Source organism: Phodopus roborovskii, unplaced genomic scaffold (genome assembly GCF_943737965.1).
Source record: "Phodopus roborovskii unplaced genomic scaffold, PHOROB, whole genome shotgun sequence".
In the NCBI taxonomy this organism is placed as follows: domain Eukaryota; kingdom Metazoa; phylum Chordata; class Mammalia; order Rodentia; family Cricetidae; genus Phodopus; species Phodopus roborovskii.
The window spans coordinates 66,735,230-66,754,328 of record NW_026126418.1 but is presented as its reverse complement, the minus strand read 5'-3'; the positions used below and the strand labels follow the sequence as shown (position 1 = coordinate 66,754,328).

At 45.2% G+C, this 19,099-nt stretch overlaps 1 protein-coding gene across 3 annotated transcripts in view; it reads left to right on the top strand.

The window, feature by feature from the left end:
- The window catches only part of Camsap1 (calmodulin regulated spectrin associated protein 1), a 55,686-nt gene that overhangs the window by 32,407 nt on the left and 4,180 nt on the right, over positions 1–19,099 (top strand). For all 3 annotated transcript variants that reach the window (XM_051184876.1, XM_051184875.1, XM_051184874.1), the window contains 10 exons: positions 6,774–6,913; positions 7,001–7,097; positions 7,556–7,733; positions 10,567–10,658; positions 11,276–11,360; positions 12,106–14,473; positions 15,812–15,948; positions 16,464–16,672; positions 16,972–17,074; positions 18,490–18,605. In XM_051184876.1, the coding sequence (XP_051040833.1) occupies positions 6,774–6,913; positions 7,001–7,097; positions 7,556–7,733; positions 10,567–10,658; positions 11,276–11,360; positions 12,106–14,473; positions 15,812–15,948; positions 16,464–16,672; positions 16,972–17,074; positions 18,490–18,605 (3,525 nt within the window). The remainder of the gene's footprint in view (positions 1–6,773; positions 6,914–7,000; positions 7,098–7,555; positions 7,734–10,566; positions 10,659–11,275; positions 11,361–12,105; positions 14,474–15,811; positions 15,949–16,463; positions 16,673–16,971; positions 17,075–18,489; positions 18,606–19,099) is intronic.

Sequence of the window (19,099 nt, the reverse complement as noted above, 5' to 3'; positions counted from 1 at the left end):
CTCCCTCATATCTAGCTGGCCTTGATCCTGTGACTAAGACTTTTTGAGGAAGAGTATTGGAAAAGCTCTGTCTCTCATCCAGGAAAATGTGAGGAGGTGTTTCAAGTACCTGTGTCTCTGAGGACTAAGAGGAAGACAAAAGAAAATAAAAAGCAGTTCTGGGGAAGATTCAGTGGTAGATACTTGCTTAGTATATGACTGAGTTCTGTCTCCAGTATCACACAGAAAAGGAGTAATGTGTATGTCTGAGGATATAGCTCAGTAATTGGATGCTTGTCTAGCATGCAAGGGTACTCGGTTTCTTCCCCAACACTGAAAAGTAACACTGGCCTAGTGCTAGTGACCCACTGGCCCTGTAGGAACTCCAGAGCTCTGCTGGTGGGAACATTTCCAGAAAAAGGAAACGTGCCTCCGTGGAGCCCTTAAATGTCACAGCTGGTTTAAGGCCAAGACAAGTGGAAGAGAGCCTAGAATGCCTAAAGTATGGAAGGGCAGCCATAAAGGAAGAACTAGACGCTGTAAGAAAGAGGGTAGGGTGGGCACTTCATCTCATTTTTGGGGCTTTCTCCTTTTTCACTGTGTAGCTCCAGCCAACCTGAAGCCCTGGGTGTCTAGACTGCCCTTGAACAGTTCCTCCTGCCTCAGCCTCCTGAGTAAGGAGATTAGAGATATGTGCACCACTGCCCGTTGTGCTTTGCCAGCTCCTCGCTCCCTCTACATCTCCTCCAGTTGTCTGCTTTGTTTGTTTGCTTGTTTTTGAGACAAGGTCTGTACATAGCCCCAACTGTCCTGGAACTCAGTATGTAGATCAGGCTAACCTCAGGCTCACAGAGATCCTCCTGCTTCGTCCTAGTCAGTGCTAGGATTAAAGAAATGCACCATCATGCGGGGCTTGTAGCCTGCTTTCTAACCTGTCTTTTGAGGATCTTAAGGTAGAAAGTACTATTGGGGCTAACATCACTATTGGAAACAAAATAACAGAATTACACAAAGAAGCTGATAAGCCACACCTCTAGCCTAAACAGAAATTTGGTAAGGCCATAGAAGACTTGAGTACAAATTTGGCAGGCTGCATTTATTGTACCAGATACTGTGGTACACTGAATAAAAGTAAATGGTCACAGCTGGGCCAGGGGGTCCAGCCCCCTTTCAAGCCCAGTGACCTGAATTCAGCTCCAGAATCCACAGGGTTCTGTGGGTAGAAGAACAGGGTAGAAGAACAGAACTGATTCCTGCAAGTTGTCCACTGGTCTCCACATACACAGATGTTTGCAAAAAAATGACCTTGGGCCAGGTATGGTGGCACACACCTTTATTTAGTGTTATCCCCCCACCCCCCAACACACACACACTCAGGAAGCAAACTCTAAGGTCAAGGACAGCCTGGTTTACAAAGCAAGGTCCAGGTCCAGGCTGGTCAGGGCTACATAGTTGAGACCATGTCTGAAAAAAAACAAAACAGAAACAACTTGGTCAAAGCCACAAAAGAAAGTGCACCTGATTCCAAAGCCTATGTTCCCATTAGTTGAGAGCATTAGAAATCAGTAGCTTTCCTAATGTCTGTAATACTTGCAGACCAGGGACACTATGTGTAAATGCTCTATGGGTAAGAGAAGTCAGAACTGGTAGGTAAGAGCTGCAAAAATGGGAGCATTTTGTCTTCACTGATATGTCATAACCATTTCAAAAAACATTGGGGCTGGAGAGGTGGCTCAGCAGTTAAGAGCAGACTGCTCTTTCAGAGGACCCAGGTTCAATTCCTAGTGCCATAAGGCAGCTCATAATTGTCTGTAACTCCAGTTCCAGGGGATCTGACACTGTCATTCCGATGCACATAAAATAATTTTAAAAAATAAGTAAATGTCTAGGACAAACAGATGTGGACTAGGTATTGAACAAGTGAATAACTTCTAGGTCTATAGGGCACAGTCTGAAGTGTACAGTAGGGAAGACGAATGCTGTACATGTATATGTCTGAAAGCAAGGAGCTTGGTAATTTGTGAAACAGGTCCATTGCAGCAGCTTAAAAAACTGAGACAATCTTGGAGAAAAGGGAAGAAAAATGAAGTTTTTTGATTGTAGAGTGAGCAACTGAATTGTAAGTTCCAGGCTCTAATGAGCTGGCTAGCCAAGAAGTAAAATAGAGTACAGAGGAGGTCAAGTTAGAGAAGCAAAACAATTCACCAGCTAGAATTCTGGAGCTGCTACAGGTAGGGGGAAGGACTTTGGCTAGCAGCCATGCCTAAGGGTGTTAAAAGTCAGTCTGGGCACTGGAGAGATGGATCAGGAGTTAAGAGCACTGACCACTCTTCCAGAGAACCTGGGTTCAACTCCTAGCACCTACATGGCAGCTCACAAATGTCTCTAACTCCAGTTCCAGGGGATCCGACACCTTCACACCAGTGCACATGGGGGAAAAAAAAAAGTCAGTCTGAAGAACAGTGAGAGCTTGGGTCCCACTTTCCAGCAACATCTTTCATGTCCAAAGGCTGGGTATATGAACACACTTGGGAGAGACTGAGCTAGACAAACTCCAGTATGGGGTTGGCAGGAATGAGGTGACCAGAGCTTTCTCCAGTCACCTGTACCAGTAAGCCTCACTTCCTTGCTGGATTCCATATGGTTTATTTGCTCCATGTGCAACTCAGGGAAGGAGTCATCTCTCCAGAAACTGATTTTAAGGACAAGACCCACAGTGACTGAGGCTTGGCATCAGCTGGCTTCTTTCTTCAGTCACCTGCAGCAAAGCCCACTTCCTAATGTCTCTCTCTAACAGTAAAAGGGTGAGTGCAGATTTCCCCTGACATCTGAGGAAATCTCCTGACTGCAGGTATATTTCAGAGTATGCAGCATAAGAGGCTGAGGATCTGGTTGTCAAGAATGAGAACTGGGAAGGGACAGCTAGAAGACTGTCATATGGTATGTCTACATTAGGGTCCGTAGAACTCAGAGGAAGTGTACATTTTTGGTACTTGAAGTATAAGAGTCTACTAAACAGTTAGGTGGCTGAGAAGAAAAAAAAATCCTCCAGAAAATAGAACAATAGCAACAAAAGCAAAGGCATGGGCGTAAAAATGAGATCAATATAGGAGGAGATAACAGAGAATAGAGAGGATTTAGCCAAGAGAAGTGTAGATGCTCCTGGGGTTGAGCATAGGCAAATTTCAAGACTCCATTGAATGTGTCTAGTTGAAGGACTGTGGTGTACATACTAGGAAGGGCCCAAGTAGCTTTGTGGGAAGACAAAGCAGGTTACAGAGACTGGGGAACTATATAACAGTAACAGATCCCTCAGCCAAGTCTTGAAGCAGCACAGCCTGCTCCTTCTAACCCCCTTGCCTCTGCACTCCAGGTTGCTGGAGAGAGGCTACATAAAAACACTACATTATTTTTTGTTCCGTTTTTTTTTTTAAGATTTATTTACTTAATATATGAGTGTTCTGCCTGTGTATGTATGTATGTGTATGTATGTGTATACACATACATACATGTTGGTGCTGGGAATTGAACTCAGGACCTTTGGAAGAGCAGCCATCTCTTCAGCCCCACTTCATTATTTTTGTAGACTTTTAAAGACCTTGTATTATGTTGAAATAAAAATTATGAAGTAAATTTAGTAATAAAATAATAAAGTAGAAACATTTTAAATGTTTTAAAGAGAAATTGTGTAAAACTAAAAGCTGTTCTTTTGACAGATTATTAAAATAGATAATTTTCCAGACTGATTTGTCAATAAAACAGGACAAAATAAAGAATGCAGAAAACAAAATGACATAAATTCAGGTCTAGTAGATATCAAATAAAAATATGAAGAGTATTTCTGTGCTGTGTGTATTCACAGTGTCATGTGACATAGACAATTCTGTTGTTGAGAAAAAGGAATGGAAGAGCTAGAGATCCATAACTACAAGATAGATGGACTTAGACATTAAGAGGTACATCCTTGTGGGCTGACTCTTTGTGGGAACTTTTTGCTGGGGCATTTACCAAACTTTTAAGGAATTGACAGTTTCTATGGTTTACAAATTGTGTCAAAGAATAGGGAAGATGGGAAGCTCTTGGTCTTTGTATTAAGAGGATTATCCCTGACACAGAGGGAAGAGACCCCCCCCCCAGAAGACAGTTAAGACTGGCTTGTTCTGTTAGCACAGATTGACCATCCTGTGTACATTGTTGGAAGATAAGACTCTAACCTTTATACCTACTTTTATACATCTGGCTTAGTTGGTGCGTTTCCTGGCCTCCAGTGATGTAATTTACCTGGTAGTGGCTGTATTTCCCAGGCTGAGTAGGAATAGTTCCTTGTGTCCTGTAGGCTGACTGGGATAGGAGCCCAGGAGGAGGGACCCTGGTGATAGCCCAGTAAGTCCTAAACTTTTCTGTAGTTCTTGGAGGAGGCTATACTTTCTCAGATGTGGAGAGGCAGTATTCTAAAAATTATCATCATTTCTAACTGTTCTGTACTTATATTGCCAATCTATACATACTTTTTTTTTTTTTTTTTTTAAACCAGAATTGGTAAGGCAACACAGGGGAAAAGTTGTAATATTTTATTTTGGCATAAATTTAATATGCAGCAGATGGCTCAAGGAATTTTTTAAAATCCAGCCTTTCCAGGATGCTGCTTGTTATGTTTGGAGTAGCTTAGGGAACAGAAGCTTTCCTGGCAGTGCTGGTGTGTTCACAACTCAGGGGCATCCTGAAACACACTACCTGAGACCGTGTCTGATGTCTTTTCACCTAGTACTCAGTGTTTTCAGTGGTCAAGCCTCACAGTCTCCCTGAAGCCACAGTGGCCAGCTTTGCCTTTCTTGATTCTCAGGCTGTTGAGTTGGTCTATTGTCCCTTGGTTGGTTGGTTGGTTCGATGTTTCCTTATGATGTATCTGCCTCAGACTACAGTGTACATCTCTGGCATCTATATGCCCACTGTGATCTTGGTCAAGATGGTGTGTGCTGACCTCAAGACCCCTCAAGAAGTGAGTCGTGCTTCATAATGAGCAGGCTCTTTTGTGGGGGAGACCTTTGGATTCTGGGTCTTCATTTGTCGTCTTCCTCCTCTGACTTTGACCACTGAGTTTCCAACCTCATTTCCCGATCCTTGTTTCCTAGCTGGCATTCTGCAGGGAGAGCTTTGTCTTCTCCCTGCCAGCACATTTGTTTGTTGATTCCTGGACGGAACTCTGATAACACAGTCTCATCTCCTAATAACCCGTGTTAGATTCCATTTCCCTCATCATACATGTTGCTTATGTTTTCACAGAGTTTAGCCGCATTAGTTTTGAAGAATGAGAACATGGGGTCCGTGTCCTGCAAATGTTATATTTTGTTTGACTTTACACTGGCTGGGACTGTGGCACTGGCCCAGGAGAGGCACTTGGAGCATGGAACAGAACACAAATCACAGGAAAGAAGTGTTCGGTAGAGAGCTGTGTGTTGAGTCCACATAGCTTAGAGGGCAGGGAGGACTGGGCAGTCAGGAGTGGTGGCAAGCAGTGTTTCATGAGCAGGTGACACTACCCTGCTTGATGTGGACACACCCTGTTCTTGGACTAATGACCTAGACTGGAAAACAGCATTTGAGATCTTTGAAAAAATTTGTTTTTCCTTATTTTTGTACTTGAGTATGCTGGACTCCTCTGCCTTCTTCCCTCCTTTTAAATTGATTTTATTATTTATTTATCTATTTATTTTTGTTTGTTTTTTGAGGCAGGGTTTCTCTGTGTAACAGCCCTGGCTGTCCTGGAATGAGCTCTGTAGAACAGCCTGGCCTTGAATTCACAAAGATCCTCCTGCCTCTGCTTTCTAAGAGCTGGGATTAAAGGCCTATACCACCACTGCCCAGCTATTTTTTTTTTTTTTTAAGGTGGCACATATAGGCAAAGCCTTGGTGCATTTGTCTCATGATCTTTAACTGTTCTTCACTGGCTTCTACTAAGGAGCACCTAGACAAACACTGGAGCCCTTTCAGGGGTCCTTATTGGCTGCCTCTACCACATTTCCCAATGGAGGGTCTGCTGTCCTGGATTTTCCCACCTGAGAGGTTGGAAAGATCCTCACTTCTTCATGGAGGAGCCTTGTGCTGTGTGTACCTTGATTTGGAGAATTAGAGATCTTGCTTGACAACTGTAGTTTTGTGTATATCCCAGCCCCCATCCTTTGCAAATATAAAATTAACCTCAGGCAGAGGTTTCTGCTTGCTGAAGGCAGTGCAAACGTTTCCTTGAAATTGTTTTAATATTATGTATGTATGTGGGCGTTGGTGCCAAGGCAGGAATGTGGAGGTAAAGAGCATCTTTGAAGAATTGGTTTTCTCCTGCCTTTATGTGAGTCCTGAAGATTCAACTCAGGTTGTCAGGCTTGCTGGGCAAGAGCCTTTACCTGTCGAGCCATCTTGTGGACCTCAAAACACAGATCTTTAAAAGGCGATTTCCATTGTTCATCTGTTGCTTTTCTCGTGCTGGGCATGAAACCCAGTACCTTACACATGTCAGGCAACTGCTCTACTGCTAAACTCTAGCTGCTTCATTTTAAGAATCCAATCTTGAACTCTCATATGATTTATGTTATAACTGCAGATGCTGGAGACTTTTTGTATTTTCTTTCTGTATTTAATGTCACCTGTCAAATTTACTGTCTTTTAAAATCCCTTAATCTTGCCTATTTTATCACCACCCCTTCCACATAGTTTCAGTTCAGAATTATGTATCTACACATTCCCTTGTGAGCAGAGTATGCATATCATAACACAGTCTACCTGACTGTATCTACTAGATATTTGCCTGAAGGAGGTGCCGTCGATGGCTGACAGCCTATATAACATCCGGCTTCTGAGGGAGTTTTCCAACGAACACCTGAACAAATGTTTCTATCTCACCCTGGAGGATATGCTGTACGCTCCCCTAGTGCTGAAGGTAAAACCGCCATCAGACATGTACTTATGGCCAGCTGCCTTTGAGCAGGTACTTACTGTGCCTGGGTTGTTGTGTGTTTTGTTTTAGCCGAACGTTATGGTCTTTATCGCTGAGCTCTTCTGGTGGTTTGAGAATGTTAAACCAGATTTCGTTCAGCCCCGAGATATTCAAGAGCTGAAGGATGGTGAGTGACAACTGAATAATCTTTTTTTTCTTGAAAGCCCAAAGGATTGAGGAAGCTCAATATATCTAAAAGCTCATATATCTAAAAAGACCAAGGTGTCCTGTCTGTCAGTGCTTGGGAAGACCAAAAACCCAAGCTTTTCTGTCCATGTTCTAGTCTGTGTTATTTTTAAATTTGGTATTTGTAACAGTCTTTGAGGGTCAGCCTGTTAAAACTAATTTTGGGAAGTTTGGTTTCAAGTAAAAGTTGAGTTGTTTTCATATAGTTATGAAAACTTTGGTTCACATGATGGTTCACAGCCGTCTGTGGTGAGATCTGGTGCCCTCTTCTGACCTACAGGGATACATGCAGACAGAACACTGTGTATATATAATAAGCAAATAATTAAAAAACTATAGGTTCTCTGTTTCTTGCTGATATTATAACTATATATTTCTGTAAAATTGCTATTTCTATAGCTAAAACAGTGTTACAGCAGAAGAGCAGCCGACCTCCTGTCCCAATTTCCAACGCAACCAAACGCAGTTTCTTGGGTAGCCCTGCTGCCATGAGCCCCGCTGACCTGCCACCACCCACTCAGCCTCTGACAGAAGGCAGCCATCGGTACCACCTCCACTTGGAAGAGCCTGAGTGTCTGTGAGTCTGTCATACCGCTTTTGGGATCAGTTTACCATCCTGTTTCCTTTTTACATGGTAGCCTGAGAAATCAAAACTGTATCAAGTAGGTAATGCAGAAAGTACCTGAGTAGCCTCTGCAGCTGTCTGTCTTCCCAGCTGTTCTGGCCAGGAGTCTGGAAGCCTCTTAGCTGCAAGGTTTTTAAATAGGAGTATTTATGTAATATAATTAATCAATACAATTTAAATACATCAAACTGTAATATAGAAAGAAGATTCGCTATTATCTCTTCAGTACAGCTTTACAAGCAGTCTAATGAGGAGACTGAACAACAGTACAACTTTGCTCTGAAATATAGTATGGAGTTTAAGAATGAAGGATGCTCACCTGTAAGCAATAGTAATTCATTTGCTTCAGTGATCAATGGATTTAATAATGAGACAGTAAATGGAACTCTTGAGTGTCTTTTGAGAACTGATTTTAGTCATTAAGACCTAGAATTCAGCTGACTGGATCCAGGTTGATGTGCTACAACCAGGTCAGTGGGCATGTGGGATGAGGAGGAGAGAGCGCTTCCCGGAGGGGGTTTGAGTCTCCTGTGTGGGAGGAGGCCTGCGTCTGGCTCATCTGAGAGAATATTTTAAAATGGAAGCATAGTTTTAAAATGTGGAGAGTGAATTGAGATTTAAGGTTAGAACAGTACTGAGAAGTGATTTTGAATAGCACATGCAGCTGAGTGGCTGTTTAAAGGTATGTTGGTAAGGACCTCAGCTTTCTCAGATTGACACTAAGGATGCTACAGGGTTGGGCCAGGAAGAGAGTGTTTAGAGGGCCACGAATCATGCCAGGTGGTGCTGCAAGTGTTTAAGGGCTGAGACTCACTGACAGGATCAGATCCTTGGAGCAGAAATGGAACGCTGTGTATGGCTCAGAGCCCATGGATACAGATGGTGGCTGAGGTGTGATAGAATCTCAAGGGCAGAGCCACACAGCCTGTCTCCTTGTGTGGGTATGTGAGCATTCTTGCTGCAGTCCTCACATCCAGTCCCTGTACTGGATCTTTATGGTCAGATCCAGTACATGCAGTGTGTATGTGTGCATGGAAGTTGGCTAAAGGAGCATTGATATCACATGTGCACATGTTCACAGGGACTGTGAAGGTTTTCTCACTCATCAGACGGTTCCCTTCAGTCGCTGTGCTCTGCTTCACATTCTGACTCTATTCTGTTTGATTTTCGCTGGTCCTTGTGCTGGGGGGTGGGGGAGCTGTAGTTTTGTTCCTTTACCTCCTGCTAAACTGGTGGAAGTCTTCCCCTGACCTCTGCTGGGCTCCTCCGGGTTCCCTGTGCCTTCCATCCTTTCTGTGCAGCTTTACCCCTTTTGTCTCCCTTTCTTCCTTGTGTCTCCTCTGTCTCTGAAGGGCCTTTCACTGTCTTTGTCCCTTTGGGCTTAACCATAGTAGGTAGCTACAGCCCAGGGTATCCGAATGCCTCTGTGATTCCTGTCCACACTTTATTACCGTCCCTCTGCCAAGTTCTGTGAAATAGCAAAATAGCTGTCCTGCAGTGTAAATGTGCTTCCTGTTGGGCAAGCTAGCAACCCCCACAGCGCTCACCTGGTCAGTGCTTGCATGCACCCTTTGGTCTCATGTGAGTAAGTGTCCTCATGGCCGGTCACATGAGGCCACATGGCCTCTTTTACTCAAGCTATGATTGAAGAAGTAGAAAGGTGTGAATAATTGTGGATTTTTTGTGTCTGCTTCCATACTATCCTGTAAAGTGAGAGAGTTTACTCTACTGGCTTTGTGGGAGCGCCCTACTTGTCCATGTGGGCTTCATGCTCAGGTTATTATCAGTCAATTTGATGTAGTGGAATCATCTTTGTGGACTTTTAAGCTTTTTATTTTTGTGTTTTTTGAGACAGGGTCTCATATATAGCCTTGGATAGCCTGGAACTTGCTGTGTAGATCAGGCTGGCCTTGAACTCAGAGATCTGACTGCCTCTGTCTCCCAAGTGTTGGGATTAAAGGTGTGTGCCACTACTGCCGGCATTTTCATACATACATGTCATGCATTATTCTTACTCCCCTCCCCCCTCCCCCCCCTTGCTGTCCCTTTTGTGGTAGTTGCTTGAATTTTTGTGTCATATGCTACAATTAGAAGTTGTGCAATCCCTGTTTGCAGCTTTGGGATTTGTGAGTGTTTGTGCACATATATGCACCTGTGTGTGGAGGCCAGCTCACACTCCACCTTATCTTTTGGGATAAGGTCTCTCACTGAACCCAGAGCTCACCGATTTGCCTAGACTGGATGGTCAGCAAGCCTCTCCAGTGTAAGGATTATAGATAATATGTTGTTCTACCTGGCTTTTTTATGTGGGTGCTGGTAATCAACTCAGGTCCTCCTCATGTTTGTATGGCAAACACTTTACTGACTGTGCTATCTCCTCAGTCCAATTTTGAGATTTTTACCTCAAATTCAAAACTTTGTTCTTCTTTTGGTTCTGTTTTATGGAAACTATTTCCCCAGAGAAACCTGCGTGGTACAAGTTTATAATGTTTTCTGTTACTTCTATGCCTTTGCATTTTATTTGTACATTGATTGGTTGTTTGTGTATGCAGTGTGTGTGTGTGTGTGTGTGTGTGTGTTTATGGTTATCGTCCATGTGGTAAGTCAGGACAGCTTGTAGGAGTAAGTTCTTTCTATTAAATGGGACCCAGCGATATAGAATTTAGGCTGTCAAGTTTTCTCTGCTGGTGCCCTTCTCTGCTGAGCTATCTCGCCATCCTCTGCCTTTGCTTTTGAACTTAAAGTCTGATAAACTCGTTATTTTCTCTGAATTATTTTTATTTAGTGGGAAAGGCGCTTCCACATTTAGTCCATCCCATCCCTTGTTGCCACTGAGGCAGAAACAGCAAAAAGTGTCGCAGGCAGAGGACATCCCTGGTGAGAGCATGATTCTCTTCTCTTTTCATTTTTGTTACTTTTTCTTTACATAGTTTAGTAATATAATATTACTCAAAATTGAATGATCTTAATCTAATGTACCCGTTTTAGTTAAGGATTGCAAAATATTCTTTTCTGGTATCTATTTATCTATTTTTTAGACATTTATTTATTTTATATATGAGTGCTTTGCCAGAACAGGGCACCAGATCACGTTATAGATGGTTGTGAGCCATCATGTGGTTGATGGGAATCCAAACAGCCAATGCTCTTAACCTCTGAGCCATCTCTCCAGCCCTAGCAGGATAAATTTTAATTTGTATTGATACAGCTCAGAATTTACAGTCTTGTGTTATAAATGTCATTTCAAATATGATAAGTTCTGTGCAGCGTGCATAGAATGGCAGGTGTCCCAAGCATTCTGCCCTGACTACACTGTGCTTCATATGTTGGAGCTACTGGGAGTTGTACTCTTCCGGTTATTTGTGTTCCTGGGTGGTGTTGTGGGTTGAGTTAGGAGTCATTACCCAGAGAAATGGCTGTTACATTGAAAGAACTTCAAGTGGTACAGAGTTGGTTAGTTAACATTGAATGTGCATGTTTCCTCCAAACTGTAGATCAGAGACATAGATCGAATTCTTTAACTCGGGTTGATGGTCAGCCACGAGGTGCAGCAGTAGCATGGCCAGATAAAAAAAACAGGTGAGTAACTTGGAACTGTTTCTATTTAAGTGCTCATTAGATTAAACAACATTTCTCCAGATATGTTCCAGGGACCCTTGTGCTTCAGGGAGCTGGCAGCCAGTGTTTTCACAGCGTGCCAGCTTATGCTTGCTGTCTTCTATGCTCATCCTCTCATGTGAGCCACTATGTACTTGCCAAGTGCTTGTGTGATTTGTGGTGTTGCAGCAATAGAGGGAGATGTGAGGGTCTACCAGATGTCAGAGAGGTCTGTGATAGCAGTACTGTCACCTACACTATAGGCGCTTTGGTTTTTGATATATATGTATGTATGTGTGTGTGTGTATATATATATATGTGTGTGTGTGTGTATGTATATATATATAGTGTATATGTATATAATTATTTTTCATGTTTCTTATGATACTTAGGGTTTCAAATATGTTTGAGTTTTCATTTGTAGTGGGCTAAATATAGTAAACTAAGGCTCGTGGGGCCTTGGTTACTTTAAAGGGCATATGAAGGAATCCTGGGAGCAAAGTGATTTTGTCATTCATCTAAAGTTGCCTCTGGTGCTCTATTGCCCTAGAGCATTGATATAAAGCTTCTACATGAAAGATTCTTTCCCTCCCTCCCTTCCTCCCTCCCTTTCTCCCTTCCTCCCTCTCTCTTCTTCCCTCCTCTCTCATTCTCTCTTTCCCTTTTTCCATACATTGAAGTCCTGTTGCTCATGTTTTTAAACAGTGAGTTTTCCCTCTTGTTTCAGGCCTGTGTCCCAGCCAACACCCTTTGCTCTCCATCATGCTGCCAGTTGTGATGTGGACCCTAGCTCTGGTGACAGTGTCAGTTTGGCCCGCTCTATCAGCAAAGACAGCTTGGCGTCCAACATTATCCACCTGACCCCACAGAACCAACCCCACCCTTCAGCTGGAAAGACCAATGGGAAAAGCCTCCTGAATAATGTCAACATTGAGGATGAGGAGGAAGAACTTGTGGCCATCATCAGGACAGATATGTCTCCTCATTCCCCAGAGATCCCCAGGACCTCACCTCAGGCCCCAGGCCTGATGGCAAGTGTCAAGTCTCCCCAGAGACAGGTAGACACTTTGGAGAGTAAGCCTGACAGTTTTTTCTTAGAGCCCCTGATGCCAGCGGTACTTCGGCCAGCCAAAGAGAAGCAGATTATCACTAAGGAAGATGAGCGTGGAGAAGGGAGGTCAAGGACCACCATGTCCAAGAGGCCTAGTGAGGGCTCCCAGCCTCTGCTACGGAAGAAAGTGAGTGGTAGCCATGGCAGTCATGACCTGAACAGAACTTTCACCCCAATTCCTTGTTCAGATTTTGCCGCAAGCATTGATCCTGCAGACGTAGGACCACAGTCAGCCGAAGCTGCAGGAGAAGCACAGCCTCCGGCCGTGGGTAGATTCGATCCTCAGGGGCAGGCTGCTGATGGCTTCTTCCTCCATGTAGGCAGGACTGAGGAAGATGAGGGGAGGTGGTGTGTTGGTTCACAGAGCCCCAGTTCCCACGACTCAGAGCCCTGGACTATCCTGAGGCAGGACTCTGACTCTGACGTGGTAGACGTAGAGGATGTAGAGCAGGATTTCATCGGCGAGGACCATCCTATGGTTATTCCCAGATACGCTGGTGAAGAGGAATCAGCCAAACTACAAGAGGATATGAAGGTAAAGGAACATGAAGACAAGGATGATGCCAGTGGCCGCTCAAGCCCATGTCTGAGCACGACCTCTCAGCTCAGCAGCATGTCCATGGCAAGTGGGAGTGTGAAGATGACCAGCTTTGCTGAAAGGAAGCTCCAGAGGCTCAACAGCTGTGAAACCAAGTCCAGCACCAGCAGCTCCCAGAAGACCACCCCAGATGCGTCTGAAAGCTGCCCAGCTCCTCTGACAACATGGCGCCAGAAGAGGGAACAGAGCCCTGGAAGGCACAGCAAGGACCCTGCCAGTCTGCTGGCTTCTGAGCTGGTGCAGCTGCACATGCAGCTGGAGGAAAAGCGCAGGGCTATTGAAGCCCAGAAGAAAAAGATGGAGGCGCTGTCTGCACGGCAGCGTCTGAAACTGGGCAAGGCAGCCTTTCTGCATGTGGTGAAGAAAGGGAAGGCTGATGGTGTTCCACAGCCACTGAGGCCGGAACACTTCACTAAGGAATTCACACAGCACAATGGGGAGGATTTGGATGATGGCACTTGTAAAACTGAAGGGTTCCTTGTCAAGGAAGATCAGAGAGAGCTCAGTGAGTCTCAGGATGTGGCATTTGTACAGCTACATAAACCAAGGGACCCGGCCTCTCTGCATGATGGAGAGAAGCACAGAGTGATTTCCGCTGCTCTCCTAGAGGACAGTGTTGGTGAGGTAGATGTGAATGAGTGTGACCTGTCTATTGAAAAGCTGAATGAGACCATCAGTACACTGCAACAGGCTATACTGAAGATCTCCCAGCAGCAGGAACAGCTTCTCATGAAGTCCCCCACAGTGCCAACACCAGGCGCTAAAAATAACTGCCAGGACCAAAAGGTAAAGGCCCCAGTCCACTTTGTTGAGCCACTCTCTCCAACTGGTGTGCCTGGCCACCGCAAACCCCCACGGCTTGGCCAGGGCCGGAACTCCCGTCCGGGAAGGCCAGCTGAACTGAAGGTTCCAAAAGACAGACAGCAGGGTTGTTCCCGGAGCAAAACCCCAACACCCAGTATGGAAACACTCCCACATCCTCGGTCTTTGCCCCCAAGCACCCATCCACGGTCACCCTCCGATCCAGGTGGGGAACCCCCTGAGAAGTGTCTCTTTGACAGTTATAGGCTCCATGATGAGAGCAACCATCGGGCATTTGTTCTGTCCTCTTGCAAAGATGCAAACATTGTATCAGAACAGATGAACTTTAAAGAGGGTCTGGATGCAAGTGTGAAAGGGGCAGGGCTGAGCTCCTCTGCCATCACAGGCAAAGAACACATGCAGATGCCGGTGGAAGAGCCGCTGAGGAGCAAGGCCAGCCTCATTGAGGTGGACCTGTCTGACCTGAAGGCCCCTGACGAGGATGGAGAGGTTGTTGGCAATGAGAGCTCAGTGGAGCTTGGCGGAGATGGTGACCAGAAACCTGGGGTTGGCTTCTTCTTCAAGGTGAGTGAGGTGGTAGTGTGTGATGTGGTCTTGAGATGTGTTCACATCGCCTTAGCTGTGAGGATGTTTCAAGAACTTCTGTTCTAAGTGGAGTCCATAAAAAGTCAGGGGAGAAACGTTCAACTTCATGAGCTACAGAAGCCTGAAGGTGGAGGAGGGTAGACCCAGTCAGATGTAGTCACAGGCAGCAAATCATAGAACCTGATAATTTTCACAAGTCATGACATACTTGCTTTTTGGATGACTTTTTGGTCATTTAAAAATGTAGAAAGTGCTCTGAACTTGAAGACATCCAGGCCAGACATGACCTGTGTGCTGCAGTTTGCTCACCCAACCCTGATACGGAAACCTGGTCACAGAGAAGCTTTAGAAATATCTTTCTGATCCTGCACTTTCTCAGAGATGAAGAGAAGTATGGACTCTGGGGTTTCTCTCCTGTCTTGATCATGTCTGTTTTCTTACCACGTGGCATAGTCTCAGCCTTATAAGATGCACGTTTTATTGGTCTGTGTTTGTGTGTGTGTGTGTGTGTGTGTGTGTGTACACGTGTTGTACGTGTGCGTGTGTGCACGTGCATGTGCTTGAGGTTGACATTGGATGTCTTCCTTTATTGCCTTCCACCTTAACATTCTAGATGATATTGGATGAGTTCAGTGTGATACGGCCATAGCCCCTTAAATACTGAGGCAAGGTGTCTTACAAAACCCAGAGCTTACCATTTCAGTTAGCCTGACTAGCTAGTTTGCTCCACAGATTCTCTGTCTCTGCTTCTCATGTAGTGGGATTATAGGTAGGCTGTCTTTCCTGTCTGGCTTTTTTGTGGGTTCTGAGGATCTGAACTCAGGTCCTCATGCCTGTCCAGCAAACATTTTCTCTGCTGAGCCATCTCCTTATTCCCATTTGTGCTTTGTATGGTATGAGTGGAGTCACATTGATCTTAGCTCAGTTTGTGGAGAAATGTGTGGTTTTGCAGGGAAACAATTTGGTGCTGGTCATGGGAAGGTCATCTAACTGAGGCTATTTTGATGGCATAGACTTCTTTGTATTGTGTCACAGTTTACATATGATGAGCTCATTCATTAATTAAAGGGTCAGAGCTGGGCATGGTGGTACATGCCTTTGGCAAGCAGAGGCAGACAGATTTCTGAGTCTGATGCCAGCTTGGTCTGCATAGGATAGCCAGGGCTACATAGACCCTGTCTCATCCTCTCTACCAAGATTTTTTTTTTTTTTTTTAAAGTGTGTGTTAAAGTTTATACTTGATCAAGGTAAGCCTAGGTTGGATAGTTTAAGGCGTTTCATCTACTGTCACTGACTATAAAGTGATGGGTTTTGTAGGATGAACAGAAAGCAGAAGATGAGCTGGCTAAGAAGAGGGCAGCCTTCCTTCTGAAGCAGCAGCGCAAGGCTGAAGAGGCTCGTGCACGCAAGCAGCAGCTGGAGGCTGAAGTGGAGCTCAAGCGAGATGAAGCCCGGTAACCTCTTCCTCAGCAGCCTCCAGCTGTGCCCAGTGGGACAGCATAGCCATTCATGTAGATGGTAGACAGGGCTAAGCTGGCACCCCCCCCCCCCCGTTAGTGTTTCATAGCCACTTCACTCATCCCTCATTCCTGCTGTTGCTGCTTACCACTTACTAGCCAACAGTACACATCTGTGCAGCTCTCATGTCAGACACTTCCCTTGGGCGATCCTTAATTTTCATAGCAGCCCTATGAGTCCTATGCATTCACTCCTCGTTTGAATGATGAGGCTGCCAGTATGTAATGTAGCACAGGAAATAAGTTGTCTGTGATCCCAGCACTTTGCAGAAAGTTTGCCGTGTGATTCAGTTCCAACCTGCCCATTTCACCACTGCCTTTTGCTCCTATACTTCCATAGAAATCTGCAGAGAGAGCCACCCTGGGGAGGGCTACAAGACATGAGTCTGGTAGATTTATCCCTAGGAAGAATGCCTCTGACCCAGTCTCTTGTGAATCCATTTTGCTCTCAGGCGTAAGGCTGAGGAGGATCGGCTACGGAAGGAGGAGGAGAAGGCTCGTCGAGAGCTTATTAAACAGGAGTACTTGCGGAGGAAGCAGCAGCAGGCCTTGGAGGAGCAAGGACTTGGCAAACCTAAATCAAAGCCTAAAAAGCCTCGGCCAAAGTCAGTTCACCGGGAAGAGTCCTGTAGTGACTCTGGAACCAAGTGCTCCTCCACCCGTAAGCAGCCTCATCCAGCACCCATGCTGCACTTGCTATTTAGTGCTCAGCTTCTTTATCTCATTGTAATTTTCAAGACCTATGTGAGGCTGGTGGCGTTAATGGGAAATTATCCCTTTAAACAGGCTTGAGAAATTAAGACCAAAATGTGATGCTTTGAGATGGCAAGGGGCATGCAGGGTTTGGGCCAGAGAGTTGGCTGTGTTTGGCAGAGGGACACTCTGTGTCACAGTGAGTTAGGGCAGCAGGGATGGACCTGGTAGAGCTCTTCACAGGTTGTTGATTTCCTGTCCCTGCAGCTGATAACTTGAGCCGCACTCACTCTGGCTCCAGCCTGTCCTTGGCGTCTGCGGCAACCACAGAAGCTGAGAGTGCTCATTCAGGGGGTACACCTTCTCACCGGTAAGGAGGCCAAGCAGCCTTGGGAGCAGCAGCCTGGGGCATCTCAGTGCACTTGCTAAGAGAGAGACCCTTCCAGATCAAAGCAGAAGGAAAGATGTTTTGTAACCAGTTCCACGGTGTTTAGGAAGAAACCCAGCCTACCTTCACCAGAGCTCAGTAGCTTTTGTGACACCCTTCCTCATTCTTTCTCTTGTCAAATGTGTGCACTTCTTGTTGCATAGAAGTGGGTGACAGTCCCATCACCCACATACTGTAGTACGTAACTCATAACATCATACTTGTCAAACCATCATTTTTCCTCCCTCCCTCCCTCCCTCCTTTCTTCCTTTATTTTTCCAGATGGGGTTTCTCTGTATAGTTTTGGAACTTACCCTGGCACTTACTCTGTAGACCAGGCTGGCCTTGAACTCGTGGAGATCTGCCTTCCTCTGCCTCCCGAGTGTTGGGATTAAAGGCGCATGGTACCATCAGCACCATCATTTTTTCTGATTCCCAGTCTGTCTAGTCATCTGTTATCTGTTGTCCCCATAACTAATACCCCTGATGTCAGTTGCCCAGACTGGATATTTTGAAATGCTATTAATTCAGGACTGTTCTCCATCGATTCTGATCCTGACAGTTCTGCAGACTGCCAGTTAATGGAGTCACACTCTCAGCTGGGACAACCTGAAATGTAAATATCTTTCTCAGGCTGTGAGTCAGGCAGGGGCCAATGCTTTTGGGTTATTTGGATCATTTAAAATGGTGTTTTCCATTTTCCACCAACTGTTAAAACTTACCTTTGCATTATGAAGTAATTTTACAGGTGCTATGGGTACCTGTCCAGGCATCAGTGAATTTTTACTGTAGGTTTAGGAACCCCTTCGTGTTTTGACTTCTTGTTGTAGCCAGGTTCATGTGAATGGTGTTGTCTGTGAAGAGGCATTTTCCTGCCTCCTCAGTGTCTAGTGGCTTTATGTGTCCAAGACTTTGTGGAGGACTGCTGGGGAACCTTGCATGGTGCTTTAGTTCTGTTCTGGAAGTTGGTAACTCAGCTAAATTCTAAGTCCTGTGAGCCTGCCTAGAGAGCATCAGCCTACCTTGTAAGCAGTTTTCCCAGTCTTCAGCCTTGTTGTTTACTGTTGATGGCACTGAGTCCCTACATGTGTAGTCCAGACCTGCCAGGACTCAAGAGTATCTGAGGCATGGTTTACATACTAGCCCCACTGTGGCCCTTCCTTCCCCGGGTGTCCTCACCGTTTGACAGCTGTTAGTCACCTGTCCTTTGTCCTCTGTTCCTGAGTCTGCATCACTCACTCCTTGCACCGGCCAATGTCCTCCACCTTGCAGCAGTGGGCATGCTTTTTGCCCTGGTGGTATGGGTGGCCATGGTGGAAGAGCGGTGCAGCTAGAGCACCTCGTCTTTCTGCCTGCAGAGTGGAATCGCTGGAAGCCTTACCCATCCTGAGCCGCAACCCCAGCAGGAGCACAGACCGAGACTGGGAGACTGCATCGGCAGCTTCTTCTTTGGCTTCTGTGGCTGAGTACACAGGTATCTACCTCTTTAGGGTATATTGCCCACAGGGGCACCAGGTATAACGCTCCTTAAAGTACATTTTTATTCTGGCCAAGAGGTCTTTTTTAAAAATAAGTATTTATACAGGGTCAGAGCTATATCCAACTCCTGGGTGTCCACAGTAGAGTCCCTGACCTGTCCTCACGTTTGTCCCATGGGCAACAGATAATGCCAACTCCCTGCTATTTTGAGAGCAGAGCTAAGCAGGATCGCACATCCTAGACACTTGGAACCTTAGATTTTCAGGTTTCTGGGTTTGTAATTTATCTAGTAAAGACACTCAAGTCAGAAAGTAGCTATAGTAACTTTAATCTTTCTTTCTTTCTTTCTTTCTTTCTTTCTTTCTTTCTTTCTTTTAAATTTATAACTGCAAATTCTTTTGAATAGATTTGAAGAGGTCCGTATGGTCTGTCTTAAAAAAAAAAAAAAAAAAAAAAAAAAAATGTTTAACTGTCCATGATTGCAGCTTT